We start from the raw sequence: 12,449 nt of genomic DNA on the forward strand, positions 1-12,449 counted from the left end.
TAAGACATATAACCAATGGGAAAGTCTCGGAATTAGAAGGATCGGGGATATGTACGAAATGGGAAACCTACTATCATTCCAACAATTACAATTAAAATTTAAACTAAAAAACAACCAATATTTTAAATATCTTCAGATTTGCGATTTCATGAAAAAATAAACACAAGGATATTAAAAAATAACTCCTGAATTATTGGAAGAAGCAATGAATATTGAAGCTGACTCACAAAAATTAATATCATATCTATATAATAGTATTTTAAATATAGACCTACCATCGACAGAGGTACTTAGAGAAGAGTGGTAACGGGAACTAATGATAAAAATTACGAAGGTTACATGGGAAAAGTACGATATAATATTCACAAATATTCGATTAATGTAAGACATAATCTAATTCAATTTACAATTTTACATAGATGATATTATTCAAAAACAAGATTGAACAAATTTTATCCAAATATATCCGCCATTTGTGATAAATGTCTATCCCAAAATAACACTCCTTATTTTCCTGCATAAAACTTTATAGATTTTGGCGTGATATTTTCAAAATATTTACAAAATTATTTAAGATAAGAATGGAACCTAATACTGAAATGATTATATGTGGCGTAATGGAAGATGGGAATAAATTGAACACATCTCAAAATTTATTTTTTAACTATAGTTAAATAATAGCAAAAAAAAAAAACTTAAATTTTGGAAAAAGACATCAATACCAACGCTTAAAATGTGGATTTGCAAGTATGTTGGACACCGCACATCTTGAGGAAATACGATTCCTCCTAATGGATAAATCAGACCAATTCATAACGAGTTGGTCTCCATTTGTCGTCTTTTTGGAATCATATGGTGCAACACAATTCTAAAAATAAAAGTTTCAGGACCGGACGAGGGTTGGTCAAGATTATAAACAATGATCTCCGTACTTTTTTTGTTTTATTCTCTTTTTTCTATTTTCTTTTTCTCAACTTTCTTCACTCATCCGTCTTTTTTCGTTTTCTTCACACACTATATATCTCACGTCTTTCTATCCTTTACTATCTAATCTCTTTTTCTTATTCTAATCTTTCTTTAATATTAAAAATAAAAGAAGCTGTACATAAAATGTATTATGAAAATATATATTAGGCACTTTGGTGCCATATGATTGTACTTCTAATAAAATAAAATAAAAAATAAAATAAAAAATAAAATTAAAAAATGACTCCTACATGTCATCTGTAGACATACCCAATAATACCAGATCCCAATTTACCCACCTTAGCTCATGCCTAATGATATTGTAATTGCGTTTCCCCATTTAAGTACCTTCCCCGACATCCAGACTTGTCCCTATTCAAAACAAAATTTTAAATTATGTTCTAATCACTATCTCCAAAATGCTCTTTGAACCAAAACACCAATCACCTGGCTGGAACCGCTTCCCAATATAAGATCCAGTATGGTCCCTCCTCGAGTCAGATTACTGTGTAAGGAAACCTTCCTGGATACACCGAACAAATTCTGTCCCATCTAATGCTCTTGCCTTGAGTAAGTCCCAGTCAATATTGGGGATGTTAAAGTCATCCGCTACGACATCCTTGTGGATCTTGCATCCACTGTAATCTATCTACATATCTGATCCTCTATCTTCCCCCTGGTTATTGGGTGTCCTATAATATAATCCCATTAGAGTAATTGTTCCTTTCTTATTTTTTACCTAAACGCATAACATAAATAACAAACAACAGAGCACCCATCACTGATCCCTGTGGCACATTATTTGTTATAGTCCTCCAGTCTGAATAAAACGACCTTCTGCTACCATTATGTTTCCTGTTCATTCCCCACCATAGATATTGCCTGGCCGCTGAATTCCTCCAGCAGTTCTTTGTTCACGTTTCCAGCATCTTCAGTGTTTGTGTCTCCAACTTATTGCCCTACAGCAAATCTCCTCAAAGTATGGCCACTTTGAAGACTCCTCTCTATAGGAGTTCTTTTTAATTTAATCTAGTTTGGAGATACAGCATGGATACAGCTCTTCTGCTCAGCGAGTCCGCGCCGACCAACGATCACCCATACATTGGTTCCATCCTACACACAAGAGACAATTTACGGAAGGCAATTCACCAAAAGGATCTGCACATGTTTGGAATGTGGGAGGAAACCCACGTAGTCATTGGGAGAACGTACAAACTACGTACAGACGGCACCCATGGTCATGATCGAAACGGGGTCTCTGGCAGTGTAAGGCAGCAATTCTACCGCTGCCCCACTGTGCAGCCTTTGAGATCTCCTCTCACTGGCCTGCCTCTGTGATTCCAATCGCTCTCCTACTCTTTGACCAGGTTCTGACCCAGACATGTACCACAGCCACTACTCCTTCCCCAATACTTATCTTTACTGCCATCCTATCCTGCATGGCTACCAGCCTCATCGCTCCTGCAGGCCAGAGCTTATCTCACCAAAACGTAATGGACCACCTTTCCGATACACTTTTCCCCCTGGTCCACGATTCTGGCCAGTTACTCCTTCCTGGCATCCACCAAGGACCGCAAGCTGAGATCAGATGAGAACTCATCTGAGCCAACCGTTATGTTGAGCTGTTCTTCTGTCACCTCAGAAGATCGGGTAGGCTTATTCTCACTGGAGGCTGAGGGCTGAACATACAGATTGATTAAATTATGTGGTATAGATAAGCCTGATAGAGTATATTACCAAGGGAAGAGGAACCTGTAACTAGAGGGTATAGTTTTAATGTGAGAGGGGAAAGACTTAAAGGAGATCTGAGGGGTAAGTTGTTCACATTTGAGGGTGGTGAATATCAGGAATGAGTTGCAAGAGGAATTTGTTGCACTAGTTACAATTACAGAATTTAAAAGATGCTTGAACAGGTATTTGGAAACAAAAGAAATAAAGGGCTATAGTATGCTTATTGCTGGTATATGGGATTAGCATGGAAAGGTTGACATGGTTGAGAACATGTGTAAAGAGATATAATGTCAAACCTTCAGGTCAGTGCTTTCATCAGAATATTGATTCCCTTTAATATCTGACATTTTTTCCCCCTTTAAGATCTGGCTTATTTTTTTCCTTTTTAGAAAATCAATTATCTATATTAGTTTTGCAACATTATCTGAGTACCATATATTGATTTATCCAATAGCATTGTCCACTTAATTAGCTAACCTAAGAAGGCTATTTCAAAGAGTATGGTTCCAAAACTCTACTCTAACTATACTCTAAATGTGGGTACAGTGTTGCCTCTATTAAAATGTTGTTGAGGAATCCAGCTGCCAAGTTGTTTATGTGATCGGAATTCTATGTTGTTGGGCTATATTTATGTCAGATCATTAGTTTCTGCTGCCCTCTCTTTATTATAGCTATGCTTCAATTATCTTTTTTATCTGATTTTATTATATGTTTTTCTGCTGTTTACAGCATTTTTGGATCACTACTGTATTAACACTCATGTTTATCTCATAGGAAAAGCTGACCTTTCTTCACGGCTTGTACCAGCGTCTGACAGCAGGCTGTGTAGTCATGAAACAACCAGATAGCATGATGTCAAAATTCTCCTGGCCAGAACTGTGCTCTATTCTGCAAGAAAATGTTGATGCCTTCATTTCAGATCTTAACAAGGCCAATGAAAAGGTAACTGAAGTTTTAAATTATTGAGCCAAAGCCAGAAGATTTATGGTATTACGGCATGATTTAAACAAAAAAAACTTGCTAGTTAATCATTTTCAAGAAGAAAATCCTATTTGTGCAATTTTGGTCTCCTAATTTGAGGAAAGGACATTATTGCTATTGAGGGAGTGCTGCAGGTTAATTCCCGGGATGGCAGGACTGACATATGATGAAAGAATGGGTCGACTGGGCTGGAATGTGGAGGTGGCTGAGGTTTGAAATAAATTGAAGGGCAGTTATGGGGCAATTTATAGAAAGCCCCATACCATAACACATTTCCATAGCAACAGAAGGCACAGGTTTAAGGTAGGGGATTTGGTGGGGATCTGGGTATAATTTTTTTTCACCCAGAGGATAGTTGTATCTAGAATGCACTGCCTGAGCTGGTGGTGGAGACTGGGGGCAGACTATCAACAGACATCAACTATGAATCCGCTGATCTGGGTTACATCTCCTCCCTCCCTATCTCAATGAGATTTCAAACACCAAGAGATGGAAAATCGGCTTGTTATTGATGGGTACTCAACAGTTGGCCTCAACACGGTAGATAGAATATCCTGTTTTTGTGATGATATACCGTTTGATTTAGTTACATAATTTAATTGATTATGATAACCTTGTGATGTGTGGGACTTAAACTTAGTACCAACTTTAAATAATAGGAGTCAGATGAAATAAGTTGTGCAGTTTCAATTCTGTTTTTGGCAGCATTGGTCCAGTAATGCTGGAACATTGAGGGGTGATCTTATAGAGGTATATAAAATTATGAGGGGAAATAGATGGTGCATATGCACAGACTCTTTTACCAAGAGTAGGGGAATCAAGAACCCGAGAACATAGATTTAAGGTGAGAGGTGAAAGATTTATTTAATAGGAATCAGGGGCAACTTTTTCACACAGGGTGATGGGTATATAGAATGAACTGCTATAGGAGGTAGTTGAATCTGATACTATAACGGCATTTAAAAGACATTTGGACAGGTGTAGTGGCAGATTGTTATATCGTTCAAGGAATTTCTCCCTTTAGCCACTATGAGAAGACAAGGAGATAGCGTTGTTTACGCATGGGAACTCTCCACGAGACATTCAAAGCCGTCCAAAGATAAATCTTCAGAACACGGACTCTTGATTAATAGTTTTTTTATTGTCGTAGTAAAACAGTAAGATTTTCATCTGAACTTCTTCTTGTTAAGTACATTTGAATCTTACTCGTAGTCAAACTCCAGCCTGTGGCACCGAAATGTTAGAAAGCCCTGACATGTTGGAAAGCTCAGAAAATGGTCGAAAGCTATGCCATCCCTCCATGCTTTTTCCGAACTAAAACTAAAAAACTACAAGCTTCTGCGCAAGAATCCCAGCAGCAAACACGCCTCCGACTACGTAAAAATTCCCACCCACATAATCTGTGGTGACCATGATGCCAAGTTAAGCAAATTCCATCTGACTCTAAATGGTCTGCATCCCTCCATTGCCTGCCTGTTCAGGTGCCTGTATAATGCCATCTTAAACGTTGTTATCGCATCTGCTTCCTCAACCTCGCTGGGCAGCATGTTCTTGGCATCTACCATGATAAGTAATAAAAAAAACTTGCATTTCAAATCTCCTTTTAAACTTTGAAGTGCTTTGAGAGGTTGGCTGTGGTGCATATCATCTCCTACCTTACCAGGAACCTGGATCCAGTACAATTTGCCAACCACCACAATAGATCTATGGGGGATACGATCTCGCTGGCTCTCCACTTTGCATTGGATCACTTGGATAATAAGAACACATACGTCAGGCATTTGTTCATTGACTACAGCTTGTATTCAACACTATCATCCCCTCTAAGCCTGTTACCAAGCTCAAGGAACTGGATCTCTGTGCATCCCTTTGCAATTGGATCCTCGACTTCCTCATCAACATACCTCAATCAGTACGAATTGGTAACAGCACCTCATCGTTGAGAACCATCAGTACAGGGGCACTACAAAGCTATGGGTTCAGTCCCCTGTTCTACGCATTCTCTACCCGTGACTATGTAGTCAGATATGGTTCCAACTCCATCCTTTAATTCACTGATGACACCACTATTGTTGAATGAATTACAGCACTGATGAATAGGATAGGAGGCAGTTTGATTGTCTGATTGAATGTTACCAGAATGACAACCTTGCTCTCAACGTCTGTAAGACCAAGTTGACTTGAGAAAAGAGCAAGGCAGAGGATCCATGAACCTCTCATCATCGATGGGTTTGTGGTGGAAAGAATCAACAACTTCAAATTCATGGGCATGCATATCTCTGAAGATCTGTCCGGGACCCAGCACATTGATGCAATCATAAAGAAAGCCCATCAATGCCTTTACTTCCTTAGAAAATTGATAAAATCTGGTATGTCGACAAATACTCTCTTCAACTTCCACAGGTGTATGGTAGAGAGCATATTGGATGCCTAGGAACGAAGGTGAATACAAAAAGTAGTGAACACCGCCCATTGTGGGGTACTAGCCTCCCCACCATCATAGGAAGCACAGCCTCAAAAAGGCTGCCAACATCTTCAAGGACCCACACCTTGCCACATTCTCCTTTCACTCCTGCCATCTGCAAGATAGCATAGGAGTCTGAAAACTATAACTTCCAGGTTCAGGAACAGTTTCTTTCCAAGTACCATCAGGCTCTCGAACACTGCAAACACCAGCTAACCTACGATCTACAAACTGCCTTGGTTTCACTGGGAACTTTGGGCTTTTGTTTTACACTAACATGGGTGTGTTTTATATTAAATTTATCAATTTTTTGGTTATTGCATTTTCGATGAATACAATATTTATAGTCCTGTTATGCTACTGCAAGTAAGAGTTTCATTGTTCCATTTTAAGTATATTTGCCAAATAAACGCTCTTGATTTGACTGTTAAATCACACCGCGACGCCCTGTGTCTCCCTAGAATGGGAAAAAATAGTGACGATCCCCTTCATTTGTTATGTCGCTCTTCCAGGGAGATGCTAAATGCATTTCGTTGTCTCTGTACTGTACACTGACAATGACAATTGAAATTGAATCTGAATCTGAATCTAAACTTCCCTCCTCTATTGAGGGAGTGCAGCGTAGGTTCGCAAGGTTAATTCCCGGGATGATGGGACTGTCATGCTGAGAGAATGGAGCGGCTGGGCTTGTATACTCTAGAATTTAGAAGCTGAGAGGGGATCTTATTGAAATATATAAGATTATTAAGGGGTTGGACACGCTAGAGGCAGGAAACATGTTCCCGATGTTGGGGGAGTCCAGAACCAGGGGCCACAGTTTAAGAATAAGGGATACTGATTATGGATGATCAGCCATGATCACATTGAATGGTGGTGCTGGCTCGAAGGGCCGAATGGCCTTCTCCTGCATCTATTGCCTATTGTCTATTGTCTCTCACTGAAACCTATGTCTACTAGTATTTGACATTTTCACCCTGGGAAAAAGACTGACTTTTTATCTACTCGGGTTTCATTATTTGATACACTTCCATCACCCCTCAGCTTCCTACACTGGATGCGTTTGTCCAATAGCTCCTTATAGATAAAGTCACAAAGGGCTGGAGTAACTCAGCAGGTCAGGTAGTATCACTGGAGAACATGGGCGGCATTTCAGACTGATTGGAGTAGAAAGGCCAGTGCTGGTAATAGGACAAAAGGTTGTGAAATGAGGAGAGGAGAGAAGAGGTGAGATACGAGAGAAGGTACGGAGAACAGATGAGGTTCAAGGAGGCGCATGTGAATCTCTGTCTCACCTGGAAAGTCCATTGGCAGATGCGTGGAAGGAGGTTTCGGGTTTTATTTGTGCAACGTGGTTGCAGTAGAAAGTACCTGCGGAGGAGATGGTTTAGGTGGGAGGGGATGGTGTAACCATGGAGTCGCAGAGGGAGTGGTTTTTGGAAAGGGGTGGGGATGAGAAGATGTGACTGGTCAATTGAAGCTAGTGAAAATAGAGTAATGCAGCTTGGAAACAGGCCTCTCCGCCCCAACTTGCTCCAGCCGACTAAGTGCCCTATCGACACATCCCAGTGGCCCATATCACTTTCAACCTTTCTTGTCTATGTACCTGTCCAAATGTCTTTTAACTATTGTTATAGTACCTGCCTCGACTACCTTCTCAAGCAGATCATTCCATATACCCAACACCCTCTGTGTGAAAATGTTGTCCCTCAGATTCTTATTAAATCTTTCCCCTCTCACCTTAAACCTATGTCCCCTGGATCATGATTCCCAACTCTGGGTAAAAGACTGTGCATCTACCCTATCTTTTCCCGTCATGATCTTATACACTTCTATAAGATCACCCCTCATCCTCCTGCTCTCCAAGGAAAAAAGTCCTAGGTTTCCCAACTTGAATGGAGATAAGGAGGAGCTTCTTAGAAGCATAGAAACATAGAAAATAGGTGCAGGAGGAGGCCATTCGGCCCTTCGAGCCAGCACCGCCATTCATTGTGATCTTGGCTGACCGTCCCTAATTAATAACCCATGCATGCCTTCTCCCCATATGCCTTGATTCCATCAGCCCCTAGAGCTCCATCTAACTCTCTCTTCATCCATCAATTTGGCCTTCACTGCCCTCTGTGGCCGGGAATTCCACAAATTCACAACTCTCTGGGTTAAAACGTTTTTTTCTCACCTCAATCCTAAATGGCCTCCCCTTTATTCTAAGACTGTGGCTCCTGGTTCTGGACTCGCCCAACATTGGGAATATTTTTCCTGCATCTAGCCTGTTCAATCCCTTTTACAATTTTATATTTTTCTATAAGATCCCCCTCATCCTTCTAAACTCCAGTGAATACAAGCTTAGTCTTTTCAATCTTTCCTCATATGACAGTCCCGCCATCCCAGGGATCAATTTCTCGTGAACCTACGCTGCACTGCCTCAATCACAAGGATGTCCTTCCTCAAATTAGGAGACCAAAACTGTACACAATACTCCAGATGTGGTCTTACCAGAGCCTTATACAACTGCAGAAGAACCTCTCTACTCCTATACTGAAATCCTCTTTTACCAAAGTGTGATGTATCTGTGGAATTAATTGCCACTAACAGCTGAGGAGGCCAAGACATTTTTAAAGTGGAGATTGATGGGTACTGGATTCGGTAGGGCACCAAAGGTTGCATGGAGAAGGCAGAGTAGCCATGATTGAACGGTGAAGTGGACTTGATTGGCTGAATGGCCCAATTCTGCTCCTATATCTTGTCTCTACCTATAGTTCAGGCCCTTAAGTCCTGGCAAGATCCTTCTAAATCTTCTCTGCCCGCTTTCTAACTTAACAAATATCTTTCATACTGCCTATTTCAGGGTGACAAAAACTGAACACAGTACTCCAAGTGTGGCCTCAACAACATCTTGCACAACTGTAACATAATATCCTAACTTTTATACTCAGTACCTTGACTGATAAAAGGCCAATGTGCTGAAAGCCTTCTTGACAGCCTATCTATCTGTCACGCCACTTTTAAGCAACTATGTGCCTGCACTCCTAGATCCCTCTCCCCAGAGCCCTGCCAAACACTGTGAAGGTTGTGCCCTGGTTCGACTTCCCAAAATGCAATAGCTTGCAATTAACTGAATTAAACTCCATTAACCAATCCTTATCCTACTTGTCCAACTGATCAAGATCATGTTGTAATTTTTGATAACCAGCTTTGCTACTGTATCTGCAATACCACCCACTTTAGTGTAATTTGCACAATTATTAAATACGCCTTATACATTCAATATCAGAGAATGATGTGTTGGATGCAGAGGCTGGTAGGGTGAAAGGTAAGGACATGGGGAACTCTGGGAGGGGGAATGAGGACAGAACTACAGTTCACAGAGGAGATGCAGATGAGGGAACCATCTATGATAGCAGATGGAAACCATGGCATCTATGCAAGAGGTAGGGTGGGAGGAGGTGTAGTCCAGATAACAATGGGTACTTACCCTGCAACCCCATGAGATGCAACTCTGTCCCACTACCTCGTCCCTCGACTCTATCCAATGATCCCAAAAGTCTTTTCATGAGGCCGAGGTTAACTTGCATTTACTGCATCCGTTGTTTTAGATGTGGACCTCTATATATCGGCAAGACCAAACATAGACTGGGCGATTGGTTCGCTATACACCTTTACTCAGTCCGCCTTGGCATATGCGATCTCTTAGTTGCCAAACATTTAACGGCCCTTCCCATTCCCATACTGTCTTCTCTATCCTGGGCCTCCTCCACTGTCAGAGTGAGGCCAAATGAAAATTGGAGCAACAACACCTCTTATTTCATTTGGGTGGCTTACAACCCAGCAATATGAATATTGATTTCTCTAATTTCAAGTAACCCTTGCATTCCCTCTCTCTGTGTCACCTCCCCAATCCTAGTCGTCCTACTAGTTTCACTGTCGTTTTGTTTAGTTTCACTGTTTGTATCCACTCGTTATCACCTTTTCCACATCGAACAATGGACCATTGTGGGTTCCACCTTTCTTTAATCATCATCATTGTTGACTTTGATTTGTTCTTTTCATACCTTTCAGTTATTTGTTCTTTGTACCTTTTCATACCTGTAGTTTCCCTCGCCCCTCACTCTCAGTCTGAAGAAGGGTCTGGACCCGAAACATCACCTATTCCTTTTGTTCAATATCATGTTCAGTTTTAGCCCTCCTGCTGTAGGAAGAATGCCATTAAACTGGAAAAGGGGCAGAGAAGATTTGAGGTTGTGGCCAGGTCTTGCAGACCTGAGCTTTATAGTGAGGTTGGGCAAGTTATAACTTTGTTCCTTGGTGTGCAGGACTGAGTGGTGGTATAATAGAAGATGGCACAAAATGCTGGAGTAACTCAGCGGGACAGGCAGCATCTCTGGATAGAAGGAATTGGTGACTTTTCGGGACGAGACTCTTTAGACGGATATTATAGTTGCGTAAAATCATGAAGGGCATAGATAAGGTAAATGCACATCGCCTTTTTTCCCCAGGGTAAGGGAATCATGAACTCGAGGCATTGAGGACTTCTAAGTTATTAAATTGTCTTAACTGTAAATACTAAACTCTGTGGTTCACAAACTGGTTCTGAACATCTCTCTCATTGAATCACCTGGTGTCTTGCATTATTACAATGCAAACATGGTACAGGTATTAATGTTTTTAATATTCTGTAACCTGGTAATCTTGACAGCAGATATGATGTAAATATATTTTGATTATTTGCCTCTAGAAGCCTTTGTTTTTATTTCAAAACTTGTTACAATTTTCATTATAAATGGTTAAGATGTGATTGTTTAGGAAATTTATCCTACGTAAAATCACGGTCAATCAACTCCATTGTGCAATTTATGTTTTTTCCAAAGTAAGCTTATTGACTGTAATCATAATGCTATACTGATGCATTCGACTATACATACTTATTTCTAACCCAGTCCTATCACAGGCTTACAATTTTAATTCTGGAATTTACAGGAGTCCTACTTGGAGCACATTTGTCGAAATAAGGAAGAAACTATACAGCAGCTACAGCAAAGTCAAGAAACTACCTTCAATAAACTAACTGAACAGATGAAAGAGCGAGAGGCTACTTGGCAAAAACAGAAAAATGAAATGGAGCAGCATTATTCTGAACTCCTTGGGGAGGTTCATTCAAGGGCACAGGTACTGCAATATAACGGAATTGACAATGCTTGCAGGAATAACATTTCCTTTAGTTGTCCTCAATATATTTCTGAGCATGATTACATTTACATCCAAAGTCAAAATTAACTGAAAAAATCTGCAAATATCCAATTTATTCTCAACTCGTATTGTTACTCATGGTCATATAATCATACAGTGTGGAAACAGGCTCTTAGATCCAACTTCCCCACACCGACCAACATGTCCTATCTACACTAATCCCACCTGACTGTGTTTGGCCCAATTGTTTTGACTTCTCCACTCACCCATTCTAATTTCCACCCCTCTGGGTGAACCGTCCTCCGCTCACTCAGCAACAATCCCAACATTGTTATCACATCCGCCAACAAGGGAGGTGCCGTTGTAGTTTGGCAGGCTGACCTCTACCATTCTGAGGCCAGGCGCCAGCTCTCGGACACTTCCTCATACCTACCCCTTGACCATGACCCAGACCCCACAGACGAATACCAGGCCATCATCTACCAGACTATTCTCATCACCTATCTCATCCCTTCCACAGTCTCCAAGCTTACAGTTCCCCAACTCTGTGCAAACCTGGCCACAAAGCCTTCAATTCCCTATTTATATACGTGAAGAGTAGCGGCCCCAGCACCACTATGGAACGCTGCTAGTCACTGGCAGGCAACTGGAAAAAGCCCCCTTTATTGCCACCTGTCATCCAGCCAACCTGTTATCCATGCTAGTATCTTTCCATCCAGTTGTGTTTGCACTTTCAGAGAGTTATGAGCAAGCATCCCAAGACCCTTTGTTTATCATTCTTAAACATCCCTCCATTTGCTTTATACATTCCTCTTGCATTTGACCTCACAAAATGCAACTCCTCACACTTGCCCCAATTAATCTTCATCTGGCATTTTTTTCTGCCCAGATTACCAACTGATCCATATCTACTGTATCTTTTTTGTCAACCTTCATTGCAAACCACAAATCCACCATTTTTTTATATCATTTGCAAACTTATTAATTAGGTCACCTATATTTTATCCAATTTTTTCCAGTTAGACCAGCATTTCTCCACCATTATCCTCTGTTGTCTATGATCAAGGCAATTTTGTGTCCGTATACCCTATGACAATTTTTTTCCACCAATCTTCCATGAAGGACC

At 40.7% G+C, this 12,449-nt stretch overlaps 1 protein-coding gene across 5 annotated transcripts in view; it reads left to right on the top strand.

Annotated features, from left to right (window-relative positions):
- LOC129695419 (coiled-coil domain-containing protein 171-like) overlaps window positions 1–12,449 on the top strand; it is a 254,013-nt gene that overhangs the window by 85,191 nt on the left and 156,373 nt on the right. For all 5 annotated transcript variants that reach the window (XM_055632349.1, XM_055632347.1, XM_055632346.1 and 2 more), the window contains exons 14-15: window positions 3,472–3,639; window positions 11,114–11,302. In XM_055632349.1, coding sequence (XP_055488324.1) covers window positions 3,472–3,639; window positions 11,114–11,302 — 357 coding nt within the window. The remainder of the gene's footprint in view (window positions 1–3,471; window positions 3,640–11,113; window positions 11,303–12,449) is intronic.

The sequence above is a fragment of the Leucoraja erinacea genome, chromosome 3 (assembly GCF_028641065.1).
Source record: "Leucoraja erinacea ecotype New England chromosome 3, Leri_hhj_1, whole genome shotgun sequence".
Taxonomy (NCBI): domain Eukaryota; kingdom Metazoa; phylum Chordata; class Chondrichthyes; order Rajiformes; family Rajidae; genus Leucoraja; species Leucoraja erinaceus.